Raw genomic sequence first — 16,890 nt, 5'->3', positions numbered from 1 at the left:
GAAATCAGAAATATCAAGACTAGACTAAATAGTCTCTTCAGCAGATCCAATGTATAGTTTTATGTAATTCTCTACAGTAGTAATCTTTCAGTAATTCACGTTGTTCCGTCTCCAGAGACTAGAAAGACAGCCAGTGGTATTATCTACACCATGAAGACTTCGACAGAGCTCCCTCAGCAGCAAGAGGCTTCACCACAGACCACGGACGGTAGGTTGGCCTAGACCAGGCTCGGAAATCCCACTGGGGACAGGGGCGACATGAGAAAAATATGATATGTCTCCCCCAATATATCACTGTAAACATGACTGTGTAATTTCAATAGAATTGATCATACGCAATGAAAGAACTTGTGCTGATTATAGACACTTAATAGCGATAGTTTTTAAGTTTCCAAAGATTGCGACCCCCCCCCCCGCATTTCCCTCACAATGGTTTGATCAACTGCCTCTCACTCCCAGCAGTCAGTGGCGCATGCAGTGGGAATATCACTGACACCGAGTCTGTCATTGGTGGCAGACCTTGCCAGTAAGTTGTTCAAACAAAGGATAATGTTAGACATGTCTTTACTTCTACCACTCAATACAATAAAACACATTTATAAATATCACCTTCTCTTAATTTTGAATTACAGGTCACTATTATGTTAGCTAGCGGTTAGCTGACGTTGCTAGCAGTAGCTGCTAGTAACATCAACCAGTGTTTGACTAGCTAGCTACCTGGTAGATGATAATATGATAGATTAGAAGCTCCTACTGTAAATAATCTGCACACTGTGTGTGTGTCTCAGGTAAGTTTGTTAAGTTTTTGTTTGGCAACATTATGAAATGTTCTCTATTTTTTAGACTTGTAAAATATGGCCAAGAGGAACTTCGGGTTGACGGCACGCAAGTTCATGTCGCTGTGAGTGTCTCCTCACAACCTCCAAAATGTGTTGAAATTAACGTAACTCAACTCGAAATATAAATATAAATCAAATCATGTTGTGCCAATGGATCTGAGATCAGGAGCGGTTACTCAGACGAATACGACAAAGAGCAAGATAAAGAAGCCGCCACGCGGGACAAACGAATCGGAACCAGAAATGTAAAAGCTCGAACAAAGTATCAAGATGATGTTGACGGACTTCAAAGAAGACATTTCCAAACAAATTGGAGATCTCCGATCCGAGTTTGGGAATTTTACGTCGGAGATTAAACAAATAAAAAAGTAAGTTAACGAAATCCACTCTGAATTAGGAGAGGCTGCAACTAACATTATAGAGGCCGAGCAAAGAATACATCAGCTTGAAGAGAGAGAGAGGCGACTACAAACGCGGCCCTGAAACACCTGCTACAAGAACAAAAAAAGACGAATGAAAAAGTAGAATACCTAGAAAATAAATCTCGGCAGAACAACATACGGATTTACCAAGTAAAGGAAGGCGCAGAGGGGGACAATGCAGTGGATTTCATTAGTGCACTAGTGGAAAAGCTGCAGATCCCCGCGGATACACTGCATATTGTCGCAGCGCACCGCACGCTCAGTAAGAAGCCGACACAGGTAAATGCAACCCCTCGATCCTTTGTGGTGCGTTTCCTACAGTGGAACACCCGGCAGAAAGTCCTACAAGCAGCCTGGTCTAAGAAAGAGATCAAAGTAGGAGACAATCGAATCTACTTCTCTCAGGATTTCTCAAGCAAGATTCAAAATGAAAGAAGCAGGTACGCCCCAATAAGAAAACAACTGAAAGAAAAAGGAGTGAAATCACACATCATATACCCAGCCAAACTTAAGGTGTTTGGAGATGGTGGAACAACTACAACGTATGACTCCCCAGAAGAGGCAGACGCGTGCTTAAGGGAGCGGGGAATTATCCCCACTACCGAGCCGAGGCTATATCAGGCCCCGGTGCGCAGCGCAGATGCCCAATCCACCGCGTTCCAGAGGGTGCGCGACCAGAGGCACGGAGCAGACGGTGAGACTGTTGGCTCACATCTGAGAGACTAAGGTACTGTGAAGTGAATGTGACGACCATATAATAGAATAGTTCTACTGGAATCCAGTGACAATTCCCCACCATCGCCATCTCCTCCCTTTCTTTTTTCTTTTTTCATGATTATCCGGACAATATGGAATATTGAACTTTATAAGACAATTGCAGTTTTCCCCCCAGCCCTCTCTTTTGCGTCTATCTTCCCCGACTCCCATTAGAAGATGTAATCTCATGTGAGCTTACACATGGACAACAAACGAAAGATTATTGTGAAAGGATTTTCGTTTTGTTACTCTAAAAATGATGTATTTAATTAATAGCCTATACCTTGTAGACCTTAACATGCCGCAAACAGTGTTTATTTATTTTTATTTTTCCCAATTAATAAATATTAAACTAAGAGCCAGAAGGATGAGAACAAGGTGAAGGCTTAAATTATCTATGGATGATAACAAATACAAGTGATATATTATTATTATTATTATTATGAAAAAAATACCTCATTATTCTCTTAAATATGAGTAGTGTGTAGGCATGTATATGTATATATATATATATATATATATATATATATATATATTTTTTTTTTACATTTTTATAATTAGGAATGGGTGTATATGGGCATGTATGTGTATATATATATATGCATAGGTTTATGTGGGTATAATGTACATGCAGTATGTGTGTGTATATGAATGTATGTGTGTGGGTGTGGTGATGTGTGTAGCATTGTGTATGTAACATACGTGTGGTGTGTGTGCTCAGTGCATGCATCATGCATGCATGCAGGCAGGGCCGGCTCTGGCTCTTTGGGGGCCCTATGCAAAAAGTTGTATGGGGCCCCCGGTGGTTTAGCATTTCCAGACTTCTACTACTATTTTAAAGCGTTCTCTTTAAGACCACTGATCACCTGGTTTGACTCTCAAACAGCTGTATCCTGGAGACAATTAGAGGAGAATATAGTGGCACCACATAGACTACAGGATATAGTATACACAAACTTATCTATTAAGCAATGCAACTTGAAATGTGGCCCTCTTATTACACATGTGATCCGGATATGGCGTGACACAGAAAAAATGTACTAACCAATATAAATGGCATAGTCATTCTCCCATATTTAATAACAATTGAATTTACTCCTTATTGGAAAACAGCCTATCAGATTTACCAAATGGGAAAAGAAGGGCATATATACATTAGGAGATATTTTCAACAAACAGGGTTTCTGTAGCTATCGAGATATACATAACAAATGTAACCTCACCTGCTCTACTTATTATTTCTATCTACAATTAAGAGCTGCTTTGAAGGCTCATGGAGTTCCTTTAAAGAGTCCACTTGTGCACCACAGATATCACAAATTATTTTATGAAAAGGAGACATCGAGAGGCTTCGTCTCTGATTTTTATCGTCACTTACGTCTTCGTATGAAGTCCTTCCCCTAGACTCAGTTTGTGAAGATATTCTGGGAAGAAGTAACCACACAATTATCAGAACTTTTGTTTCTGACCATACCTGTACTGCCTTCGGTATTGTTGCTGAATGATGTCTCTCAGTTATCACATTCAGTACATGTTAAGAGGCTAATCTTGTCCGGTCTTACGGCTGCCAAAAGGTTAATAGCATCACGCTGGATTCAACCGGATAAAATGTGCCTGAAGGTATGGATTCTTACCTATCTAGATGTGATTTATTTAGAGATGTCTACCGCACAAATTCTGGGTGTCAGTGAAGCCAACATAGCAATTTGGTCAGATATGGTGGAGAAGATAGAGCACAGCATTTGAATTTGTGATCCTTGGTGTTAAACGAAATGGTGGTTACTGTCCAAGGGGGGTCCTGAGGGGGGGGTGGGGGGGAAGGAGAAAGGAAGGGTGCAGAAGAGCCAGCAAGAGCATTTGTATGTATTGTAGTGTATCGTAATTATTATTATGTATATGTATATCCTTTAATCTACATTTATTTTTATTTAAATACTGGACTATCATAGTCCTATGATTTATTGTGGATTTTTACTTTTAATATTTGTGTCTAGTTTTACTGTATGTCATGTCAAAAAAATTGAAAATAAAAAAATGTGTTCAAAAAAATAAATAAAATATGGACATTTTTATTGAACCTTTATTTAACAATTAACACTTTGGCTGCCTAAGGTTAAATTCATGATATACCATAGATTGCCAGCGCTATTTGTCTATGGAGAAAGTCCCCTTCTTTGCAGGGCTATAACTTTTTAAATTCTATTGCTACATTGCCATTATTAGGGCCCATTCAAAGTCCTATATGTATTGTTCATTGTGTAGCAACGTTAAACTTTTTCATTCACATATTCATAGTAAAGTATGGTCTAATGTATAAGTATGTTTTCATCTCTTTCTGCAGCTTTCTCCAGAACGTGATATATAGCCCCAAATGCATTATATTGATGATGAAATACAGTTTGATGGCAATCAGCGCGATATAAAAAATTCCAACTAGACGTACTTCTAGAAGTTACTACACGTCATCTGATGTTGACCGGATGGGCGAGGGGGTGTTTATAATTCCGTGGGCAGCGTTATACCAATCATCTAATGTGGGTCAAATGTTGATAATAGCAGTTAGTATCGAAGACGGTAACGTTACACGCTCAAACTCACCCCAGTCTCCGCGCGCCGTTGGGCGATCATCGTAGAGTAGAAATTCTATCATTATGGGATGGCGATTTACCCGGCCCATCTCCAGCTTGTATAATGGTATATATGTCCAAATCATGTTGTTTATCGAGTTATTGGCAATCGATCGCTATGTAGCGTGACGAGCCAGAGTCACGGGACATGTACCGAGTGGCCGGAAGCAATACGGACGTCTAGCACAACCTCTATGGCACATCCTGTTTAAGCGATTGCGCCGATCGGCCACCAGATGGCGCTCCTGAACCGCCAGAGAGCTCAGTGGGTCCTGCTGGTGGATCTCAGGCCAGCGGAGGGGACATATGAATCCGATCGCAGATTTTTGAAATATTGATATAAGGACGACGTAAAGCGTCCTCCGGCAACTTGAGCATGGCCGGGAATAACGTCTAAAGACGGTTCCCGGCACCCAAAGTGTTAACACTTTGATCGCCAGGGTTAAATTCATAATTTACCATCCCTCGCCAGCCCTATTTAACATGGAGAAGTTCCCCTTCTTTGCAGGGCTATAACTTTTTAAATTGTATTGCTAAATTGACATTACTATGGCCCATTCAACGTCCTATATCTATTGTTCAGGGTGTAACAACGTTATACTTTTTCATTCACATATTCATACTAAAATACGGTCTAAAGTATAAGTATGTTTTTATCGTTAAACGATTTGTTTAAACAGTCAACATAACATATCAAAGTGCTTGACTTAAACTTAAAAGTCTCTTCTAACATACAAAATAACTCTGTTCCTCAATATACATTTAACATATTACACCGTAGGCTATGTGTTACAGCACTACTTTTGGTGTGTCCCCCTCCCCCCAGAAATTGCTCTTGAGAAAATGTAATGTAATTGTCCCCCCCAAAGTTGATATCAGATTTTCGCCCCTGGCCTAGACTAGAGTAAATCCTTGTTTCATAAACTACGGGTCTCCACAAGTCTGGGTCCCAGACTTGCCTATAGATGGTTTCAACTTGACGGCAAACATTTGAAATGTACTACTTTTGATTTTCCGCTCAGTTGTTGACATTGGAAAATACTGAAACAACTCAACTGCAGGCTGCAGCCCAATCCGTCCCCATAGCAACGCAATTCCACTGAAAGTCGTTGACAATGTTGCTATGTTTGCATCATCAGTGGTGACATTGTGAACATTCTTGGGCTGTCAAAATTGGCAAAAATTTACGTTTGACTATTCATTTATGATTTACACTAAAGTGCTATTAAAAAAACTGAAAAGTAGGCTACTTACATTCTTGACGCTATAACTCAAAACGCTAGCCTTAGCATAAAAAAGCTTGTATACAACTTTGTCTCAAGGGAACAAACAACAGCAACAAGGTTGCCGTCTAGTGTATTTCCAAACAGGGGTTTTTAGATTGTGCAAATCACTCTGCAGCCGAATTGAGTTCTAAACTCTGCCATCATACCATGTAGTTGTTGTTGAATTATTGGCACGTTCTTCAGCTCAAGGAATATACCTCTGTTTCATTTTCACTCCACTAAATGAAAATGACGTTGCGTGTCTCTTGTCCGTCATGCAGCGTATTCAGGGATGCGCATTAAATGACAGTTCACCCAACATCCGGGTGCTGTTTTATTTCCACAATCGAATATTCATTTTCACAATCAAATGTACAATTTGATTATTCATTGGAATATAGTATATTCGCTGACGGCCCTAAAACATTAGAATGATGACCGTTTTACTGGGTTTCCTACTTTTTGAATGTGTACAGTCAGTTACTGAAAAATGTGACTACTAAAATTTTTCCATAACAAAATGTAAAACGAAACTAAAATCTGGCCTTTGCATGTTTACATTTATTTTTAACACATCCTGCGCCATAAACGTCGTACAACGTGTTTCAAAGGTCATGCTAATTCTGCCATTCCACGGCGTACAACGTTATTGAGATCATATTTCATTTTTTCGCCATGGTATTCAGAATGCCCTCACGGAGCCTGGTCTGATGCAGTGGGAGCCTGCACAACTCTGCAACGCTTCAATACTGCCGCCTGGTGGATGATCGGCGAGTTACAACCGGAAATGGATCTCTGGTGATCTCGGTGCACCGGGAAAATGCGTCCGGCACTCGCATATTGTTGCGGGACTTTAGACACACATCGTGTATATGGATCGCTGCCATAACTCGATAATCTATATGATTTGGGCGTTTATTATTATTATACAAACCGGAAATGGATAGAGTAGATCACCGTCAAATAAGTGGGATCTTTTTCCTCCAGTCTCATCGGCGAACGGTAAGAGGACGCTGACGTCATTTTCAGTGTGTTTATTATTATTCATCTCCATAGGCTTAGACTGGTGGCAGTGATCATACACTGATGGATAGAAGCGTGGCAGGGAATGTGTTAATATTAATACATCTAAAAATACTTTTTTTTTAAATTAAATCATGAACTTCTTCCTCTTCCAGAGACGAAGGCCCTTGCAAAGAAAACAGAGACTCATCACTCATGTTCGTTGGGAGAAGAAGAGGATCCCCCTGCAGCCAAAAGAACTAAAACACACACAGACTAATATGCCTATTAACTTTCATTACTCAGCACTTTTCATTTTAATTCAAGAATCAAAATGAAAAACACAATCTTGAGTTAGGTTACACGCGCACACACACAACAATTATTTTCCCAGGACAAACTTGCTGTGTTTTAACACCAATATCTAAATACCGTCGGGGGTCAATCCACACTCTGCAGTTTATTTACGGTAATTAAAATGTAAACGGGAACTGCAATTCCTCGGATAATGATAGATCATGCATTCACACTTATTTGTCGGAGAGGTTGTACAACCATTTTTCAGCAAATCTCTTAGTTACAACAAGATTGTTTCAGTAAGGCATTTTTATGTTTGTACATGACAAGACTTTGTTTTGAGGGGAAAAGTTTGTTTATAGAGGTAACTCACTAGTGGTCAGAAAATAGTTATTGCAGCTTTAACCTTCATTTACCAAGGATAGGTTCGCTGAGCATGAATGCTCTTTTTCAGCAACACCCTGCTTCACACTTACACAGTTTTACACATTCACACCTGGGAGCTGCCCAGTACAACCACAGTGTCGACCACTAGGAGCTGCCCAGTACAACCACAGTGTCGATCACTAGGAGCTGCCCAGTACAACCACAGTGTCTACCACTAGGAGCTGCCCAGTACAACCACAGTAGTCTGTCACTGTAGCTCCACTTATAGGCCTAAGTATTTGTAAAAACCAGGCTGTTAGTATATAGACCTCAAGACCCACAACTCTGAATTCTAAAGAGTGCAAATTACCTAAAATATGAGACCTGAGAACAGAGCATAATGTTACTTTTAGGTTATGTCGAAAGTATTTGTTTGGAATTTTGTGTTTATTTTTAATTTTTATAAATATATACAGGCTTGGGCCTTTACAGTAGGGTCATTTGACATTAGATTTATGATTATGTGGATTTGAAAATGATGACTGATGTGTATTTTATTTTTAAATGAAATTATTCTAAAAAAGATATAAATAAAGTCAATTAATACACAGGCACCATCTATGGTGTTCATTTCATTATGGGACAATAACAATCAAGCAAAATGAACAGATGAATAATATGTATAATACAAACTGAAATGAAAATGAATTACGCAAATGAAGCATCACTTCTGCTGTTGGTCAGTTCATCATTTTTTGATGGATTTATTTAAGGGAAGCTATTTCTCAGTTCATACATTTTTTGATAGATTTATTTATGGTTTTCACATTAAGCGTGAATACTTTCCCTAAGCCAGTTGTCCTTCCGGGTTCGGTTTGTGCGATCTGATTGGCCACTGACTAACCGGTAGCCTGGGGCACAAGCGGCAGTTTGGCGATCACCGTTAACCGGTAGCCTGGGGCACAAGCGGCAGTTTGGCGATCACCGTTAACCGGTAGCCTGGGGCTGTCCTGGTGGTGGTGGCTGGTAGCTGGTAGTTTCTCTCAGCGCCCAATCGCGTTACTCCTAACAATCGCGCCTAGCTTTCAGTTCCACAGCCCAAGTCCTTCAGTCCGACATCACATCAATATAAATAACGTATTGTTTTAATCTCTATGTTGTAGCCAATTTAATGATTTTCTGCCTTTATGTTACTGTATGAAGGCACCGTGTCATCATGAAAGTGTTGACCAATTAGCAGGCAGTGGGCTCAGGAGGCGGGGCTCATGTGCGCTTAGGTGCAGTCTATATGTATGGGTTCACAGGTGTGCAGCGGCAGGGAATTTGGGTAATTATCACAGGGAAGCCACACTATCTTTTTACCGTGCTCGTTTGTTTGTTTTCAGTTACATTGAGTCAATTTTTGAGTTTATTTTGTATGCTTATATTTGTCCACACCGCAAGTAGTAATAAAACACTCAACAGTGACCAAGGAGAAGACATCATTTTATTATCAACAAGCATCACGCGTAGGAAAGAGCTTCACCCAGTATTCCCTCACTGGCAACATTTCTTGTTAGGTTGCCCTTACACTCTATATTAACGTAACTGGCTATTCATATCAATCGAAATAACGTAGTGTATTGTTTTCATCTCTATATTAACGCTCTGTTTACGTTGGGTGGACGAGCAGTGAGTTTTAATATTGATCACGGCATAACTTATAACCAGTGTGAATGAATGAATGAATGAAAACTTTATTAACAGATTGCAGAATGGGTACAGTGCAGTACAGCTCAATACATACAATTGTTAAGGGGATGCAGACCAGAGAAAGACTTTCGTCTTGTTTCCACCAGGGTCCCCCATTTCCAATTCATCGTAACATAAATGACATACATGACATACAGATAGACAGTACTGCTACATCTATACATTTATGACATACCAGATTTGCAATTACAGTACTGTATTTGTGATACAAAAAGAGTCCAGAAAGAAAAGAGTATATACATTAGGCGTAGAAACTGTACATTGGATTGGGTAGGTGGGGGTGGGACTGTACATTGGAGGTGGTTGGGGGGGGGGGGGGGGGGTAGGAGTGGGGGGGGGGTTGCGTTGTTATTATGGACTGAGCCGCCACGCAGGATAATGACGCCGCGCGCACGCACGCGCGGCCCCGCGCGCATGCGCATATGTTCCCTCGCGCACAATAATACACTTTGTTTGTATAGCCTTTCATACAGAAACTGCAGCTCAAAGTGCTTCACAACAGAATTAAGACAGGCATAAAATTAGCACATAAAGTGCAGACATATAAAATCAGTTTTTCACATTAGGATCTAACATCCCAACAGGCAACCTTGTTTATGGTTTGATTCAGTTTTAATATAAATAATAAAAATAAAGAGAAGATTAATTAATTATCTACTCAGTCCCAAAGTTTGTGATGTAGATATGGAATGTCCCGGGTTGCTGCTGTTTGCAGAGTGTGTTGTTGTCCGGGGGTGAGTGGTGGTGGGTGGGGGGTTGAATCAAAACAGTTGTCAATTCGGAATTGACGGCTGTTTTGATTTGGCCCTTCGTTCGCCGTCGTTCACCTTTGGACGGCGGTGCACTCTGTGGGCAGCGGCAACTTGGGACGTTCCATATTTACATCACAAAGAGTCCAGACGTGTTGAAGACACCAGCCTATAGCGGCTATTGTTATGATAATGCGAGGTAGCGCCGGGGCCCGGGAGGCAGGTAAACACAACGAGTCGAGTCGAGCAGCGCGTTCTCGCGAGCGCGTGCATGTGCGTGCACGCGCTTCTGCTCAAATCTTTAATACTCAGTGAGGTACCACACCGTGCTACCCCGTCCCATGAACAACGCATGCCATAACTAACTTATGCCGCATAAGTAGGTAATATTCTCTTGCGCGTGACGCGACTTTGGGCTTCATTATTCAGCCACAGGCAGGAGTTTTTAGATCACAGTCTGGTCATGCGTAATCTCGCCCACCAGACTCTTCTACCGAATTGACTAGGTCGCGCAATTCATGTTAGTATATTGATGCACGGAGGTAGCAGTATAGCGATGCACGGCGGTAGCAGTATATTGATGCGTATATTGATGCACGGCGGTAGCAGTATATTGATGCGTATATTGATGCACGGCGGTAGCGCGTTAGTTAGTATATTGATGTGCTAGTTAGTTAGTATATTGATGCACGGTGGTAGCGAGTTAGTTCATTGATAGTTAGTAGTATATTGATGCAGGTAGCCGGTAGCGCATGCAGGTAGGTAGCTGATGCGACGGACTTGTGGAGCTGAAAGTTAGGCCGCGATTGGGTGCTGAGAGGAACATCAGTGGCCAATCAGATCGCGCAAACTGAACGCGGAAGGACAACTGGCATATTGATCAGCTTGTCTGATCATGATGACATTTGAAAGGTGTTGTCCCTTTCTTTGTGATATAAGATGGTATAAAATATGAATATATATTAGGTTGACAGTTGACACGTCAAACCTATGACCCCTATACATACCTTGGGGCGATAGTGTCTCGGAGTCGGGAGGTAGAGCAGTCGTTGGAGGTGGTTGGGTGGGGGGGGGGGGGGGGTGGGTAGGAGGGGTGGGTGGGGGACACTGTACAACTGTACAAACAACACTGTACATTGGATTATTGACAAGACCATACTTGGTAATTTACTGTACATTGGAGGGGGTTGTGTTCGGACATTTACAGGGGCCAGTTTCGAGTTGCAGTCTCCCTTAGGTGTTTTTTGAGTGTTTTTGAAAGTGGGTAGTGATTCACATTCCTTTACAGCTTTGGGTAGGGCGTTCCACATTGATGTGGCATAATTGCGAAACGTGTTTAGTCCCTTGTTTGAGCCGAATCTGGGTTTAACATGATTTGTGGAGCTCCCTCTGGTGTTGTGATCGTGGTATTCACTGACCTTTGGGAAGTATTTAGTCATGTACATGGGTACCTTGGTCGTGTAGTGTATCTTGTAGACCAGGCCCATTGCAAGTTGCTGTACTCTGTCGTCTACTCTAAGCCATCCTAGGTTGTCAAAGTGGGCAGGGGTGAGGTGGGTTCTAGGAGTAAGGTCAAGCAGTAGTCTGACCAGTTTGTTTTGAGATGTTTGTAATTTTGTTTTTAGCGCCTTTGAGGTGCTTTGGTACCATGAGGTGCAAGCATAGTCGTAGTACCCTTGAATGAGTGCTCCTGCTAGAGTCTTCAGGGTATTCTTGTTTACCAGTGAGGAGATCCGGTACAAGAAACGAGTTCGTTGGTTGACTTTTTTTATTACATTGGATGCCATTTTGTCACAGGAAAGATTTGCCTCTAGGATGGAACCCAGGTAGGTAATATCTTCTTTCCTTGTGACAATATTGTCACCCACTGTAACTGAGAAGCCGTCGGTCTTGCTGAGTTTGTTATTTGAACCGAAGAGAATGGACTCTGTTTTGCCCATGTGTAATGATAGTTTGTTATCAGCGAGCCATATGCAGATTTTGCTTAGTTCTGAGTGTGAATGTAATGGCAAAGTGTGGAGGTTCAGGTTGTTGAGTCTTAAGTCTTCACTCTACTGAGTGCCTTCTTCTGGATCTTCTAAAAAATTGTATTATAGTCTTTACAACTTGTAATTTACATTTAGTGTCTAGAAGTTCTAGACACTAAATGTAAATTACAAGTTGTAAAGACTATAATACAATTTTGATGTTGGAATAACACACCAAACATTTTATAAAGAACATTTTGTAAAGCCAATAAAGAACAATCTGAGTCGTACCAATTCCACCACTTGACATTTCTAGCTTTTCTTTTCTTTCTTCATTCCATACAAGTGTTGGGTTTTGCAAGTTCTCTCTCTCTCTAACTGTCTCATCTCTCCAACAGAAATGGTGCAAAACGATGCTTCAGATAAACTCAGTTTCTGTTTATTTGCCAAACATTTATTCTTTTAATTTATTTTATTTTGGGTAGCCTACAAGCTTTGGAAGGCTACTTATAAATCAAACCAATAAGCAAGTATAGAAGATGGACAACATAATGCTAGAAACTTTAGCAGGATGGTCATTATGAAAGTAGTTTTACCATGACAAGAAAGTAGTCAAGTATCTGGAGCAGTACTTTTACCATGACAAGAAAGTAGTCTAGTATCTAGAGCAGTACTTTTCACCATGACAAGAAAGTAGTCAAGTATCTGGAGCAGTACTTTTACCATGATAAGAAAGTAGTCTAGTATCTACAGTAGACTCTAGAGCAGTACTTTTACCATGACAATAAATGTGTCTAGTATCTAGAGCAGTACTTTTACTATGACAATAAATTGGTCTAGTAACTAGAGCAAGGGTCATTATGGGGGTGCATCTTCCATGACGAGAAAATAAGTCTTGCCATCCACTTTCAACAAAACGCCAGAAGAAACTGTTGTAATTACCCCACATGGTCACAAGGTGTCACCCTCACACAAGAAGATTGGGAAAAGAGAGAAACTATCATGGTTTGGGATGCAATAATAAGCATTTATGAAACACCATTTCTAGGGTGTTTCCCCATTAATTACCTAGACTGTGGCGGCCCACCACAGTTTTATAATGAACCGAAAATATTATTTGTATTATATTAAAAAGAAAATTATATAAAGTTTGCCAATAGGGATATATCGGTAGTATTGGCAGTGGTAGTAGTCGTAATCGTAATCGAGTATATTTTTTTATTTTATAAAAATAAACCAGTTCAACAGGTCATTTCTTTGGTGGCTCAAATGTATGCTCTAGTCCAGTGGTTCTCAAACCTCTCCTCGAGGCACCCCAGCCGTTCCATGTATTTGTTAAATTCCACCACCAGCACACCTGATTCAACTACTAAAGGGCTTGTTAAGTTGAATCAGGTGTGCTGGAATTTAACAAATACATGGAACGGCTGGGGTGCTTTGTGAGTCTACTCTAGTCGATTTTGTGTTTTGAGCACAAAGTTCATCATAGATCTGGCCTCTTTATTTTGCTCTGAAAGTGCACCAGATTGATGCATTTAACTTTAAAATGTACAAAAAAAACAATTACGGGGAGCATGCCCCCGGACCCCCCTAGAGGGTCCAAGGTTCACCCACCACAGTCTCACAAAATCCTGTGGGAAACACTGCTGAGTGATAGATGTTAGGTTATGGTCATTAGGACTATTTCAGGAAGTGAAGGTGAATCTCACCAAGGTTGTCAAATGTTTCTTGGGTTTTGGGTTGGGTTGCCCAAAGATAACCCCAACACAGTTACACTACTGCATAAAACTGAAGAAAATCTGGGTAATGTTTTATTCTACACTTAGTAGTTTCACTTTCAACTAAATTGAACTTGATTTTACACTCATCTTGACTTGGTATAGATGGTGTCTTGAATGTTGGCTGCTTTGCTTTGTACAAGATGCCTTTTTGTTCAGGTAAAGTATTGGGTCAAGGTGAATTGTATTGTAACAAGTGAGATTATCTCACACCATTGTCCATTTTCCCTAATTTGTTTGAATAATTAATATAAAATAATAAAAATAATGATCTTGTCCTGCATGGACCATTCTTGCAGTGTAAGGATTTGCTGTAAGCCTCATGTTACTGCAGCCACAAGGAAACTGCTCCTCTGGCAGTCGTCCAATGTAAATGAACATAATGACAATTGTGACAAAACAGTCTCAAATGACACGGTTATATTAGCAGCAGAAAAACTGGGTTATATTATACCCTTTCACAATTTGTCCCAAAATAACTCCTGGTTCTCCTGAAATGATGAATTTGTTGTTAAATTGCATTTTATTGTCCCCATGGGGAAATTATTCCTTTGCATTTACCCATCCTGACCAAGTGCAGACTACACAACTGACCCATCCTAACCACTTAGGCCAAGTGCACACTACACAACTGGCCCGTGCTAACCACTTAGGCCAAGTGTACACTACACAACTGACCCATCCTGACTACTTTCTGTATGCCAAGTGCACTACACAACTGACCCATTCTAACCACTTAGGCCAAGTGCACACTGCACAACTGACCCATCCTGACTACTTTCTGTATGCCAAGTGCACTACACAACTGACCCATTCTAACCACTTAGGCCAAGTGCACACTGCACAACTGACTCATCCTATCCACCCAGTGGCGGAACTTTGGTCCCAGCGGTGGGGGGGACATATTAGGGGGCGTGGTCAGTTACGTCGCAGGGGGGGGGGGGGGGGGGGGGGGGTAGGGGGGGGGGCGCCCCCCCCTTCCCAATTTTTTTTCTTCTAATACCAGGTGTGCAATACGCATTTTCCCAGGCGGTGGCGCCTCTTGTAAGAAGTGGTCATCGTGGAGCCAGGGCTTGTCCAGCTGCACGTCCGCTAATTTAATATAATGATACTAGTGCATTTTTTTTAACTCTGTCAAAATAAACGAGCTGCATAGGCATAATAAACTGTAAGCGACATATACATGTTTGCACTGTCTTTTTTCTATTATAAAGTGCCTCTCGAGACTCGGGTCCATAACACATAACAGATCAGTAATTTGATTGTAATGCAGGTGCTCGCATTATAAATCGAATGTATGCGAGACAAACAATGTAATCGTTTTGATGCATACATCTCTGCCCAGCCTACCCCACCTGTTGCTGTTGCGCCCCCGCACAGAGACACCCATATCCCCGCACCAGAACGCTACGACGGGGACGTCTCTAAATGTCATGCCTTTATTTTTCAATATTCACTAGTATTCGGACAACAGCCGCACACTTAAAGTGATACATCTAAAATCGCTTACCTTACCTGTCAGGGGTCCAGGACTCCTGCGTTAGAATGGGCGACAGGCAGCTCGATCTCCACTATCCTCTGCAATTCGTTCCCTGCATACATCGCAAAAGGTATTCGACCACCCTCCCGGGGGCTCTGATAGTTCTTGTAACTGCCTCCGTGTTCAAGTTTAAGTTAAGTATGATGTCATAGACTATGTCAAATGTCATGACTCATAGTATAATCGGCTGGCTTGTTCGCCATCCGCCAGGGAAACCGCAGATATATTCCTTTACTGCGAATTGAGAGCGTCCAAAAATTATTCCAGGCTGCTATTTCTTTACCAACGGATTTCCAGTTCCAACTGGTTCATGCGTCGGCTACACGCTGCTTTAATAACACTGCATTATCGAGACAGCGCCCCTTATGTATCACTTTGAGGATCTGGCAATGAATTCCAAGAGTAGGGTAAATCTGCAGTGCCGGCACTGTGTAGTAGCGAGTCACAGTGCTGGCCGCCAGGCCGCGCAGTTGCAGCGGTTTGGAAAACATGGGGGGGACAAATACTGCATTCTGAAATCATGCAGGGGACATTTTTCCGGGGGACCCCCCCGCAAGTTACGCCCCTGTATCCACCGTCCTAGACCAAGTGCACACTACACAACTGACCAATTCTAACTACTTAGGCCAAGTGCACACTACACAACTGATTCATCCTATCCACCTAGACCAAGTGCACACTACACCACTGACCCATCCTACACCACTTATGCCAAGTTGCACACTACACAACTGTCAAAAGGCTGGTTTTCAGCCCAGGATCCAAATGTAGTTAATTTACCTATCAAGCACTGCACAACTGTTGCTTCCTGTCGGGGGGAAGCAACAGTTGTGACTGGAGGATCAATCAAGGCAGGGGCGTCCATTTGGTATGGCAAGGTATGGCACTCGCCATACCTTGACAAAAAAAAATGTAAAAAAAAATTTAAGATTTTTTTTTTTTACAATTTTTTTATGTTGATTTAGAATTCGTGAATGTCAACATTATGAACGAAGCTTCGAACTATTCGGTACAGCCCTAGCATGTTTTGATATGGTCAATTATCTCACTTTTACTAGGTGACTTTTGCTGTGACTAACTGAAATATGCCCATTTTTTTATTATCAAAGGGCAGCAGAGACAAGTGACAGGGACACAGGGTAAGGTCTGGCTTAGTGATTATAATAGTGCAGTTCAGCATTCAGTAACCCATACTTTTTGTGAATGTTGTTTTTGATACTACATTCTGTTGAACACGCACCTCAAAACCGTACCTAAGGAAAATTGGCTCAATTGCAAGAAATGTAATAGACAGTTATGATATTACATTCTGCATAATTCGTATGCAAAATTTTGTGGTTCCCTGCTTTAGTCTGTTGACACATTTCTATACAAAAATGCTTGTGTAGTCCTGTGTCATACCTAAATGTCATATAACTGAATTGTATAGAAACAACTCACCAAAAGTGACTATTGCACAACTGATTTGACAAAAAAAAAATCACCAAGGGGGGTAATGAACTGTATGCTCTCACCCAGTGCAATGTTCTG

At 41.3% G+C, this 16,890-nt stretch overlaps 1 protein-coding gene across 1 annotated transcript in view; it reads left to right on the top strand.

The window, feature by feature from the left end:
* The window catches only part of rpp30 (ribonuclease P/MRP 30 subunit), a 56,427-nt gene extending 47,371 nt beyond the window's left edge, over positions 1-9,056 (top strand). The window contains exons 11-12 of the mRNA XM_084323613.1: positions 116-208; positions 7,088-9,056. Coding sequence (XP_084179739.1) covers positions 116-208; positions 7,088-7,191 — 197 coding nt within the window. The 3' untranslated portion in view covers positions 7,192-9,056. The remainder of the gene's footprint in view (positions 1-115; positions 209-7,087) is intronic.
* Positions 9,057-16,890: the final 7,834 nt, after the last annotated feature.

This window comes from Notolepis coatsorum (genome assembly GCF_963971535.1).
Source record: "Notolepis coatsorum genome assembly, chromosome: 10".
Lineage (NCBI taxonomy): Eukaryota > Metazoa > Chordata > Actinopteri > Aulopiformes > Paralepididae > Notolepis > Notolepis coatsorum.
This window is presented reverse-complemented; position numbering and strand designations above follow the sequence as displayed.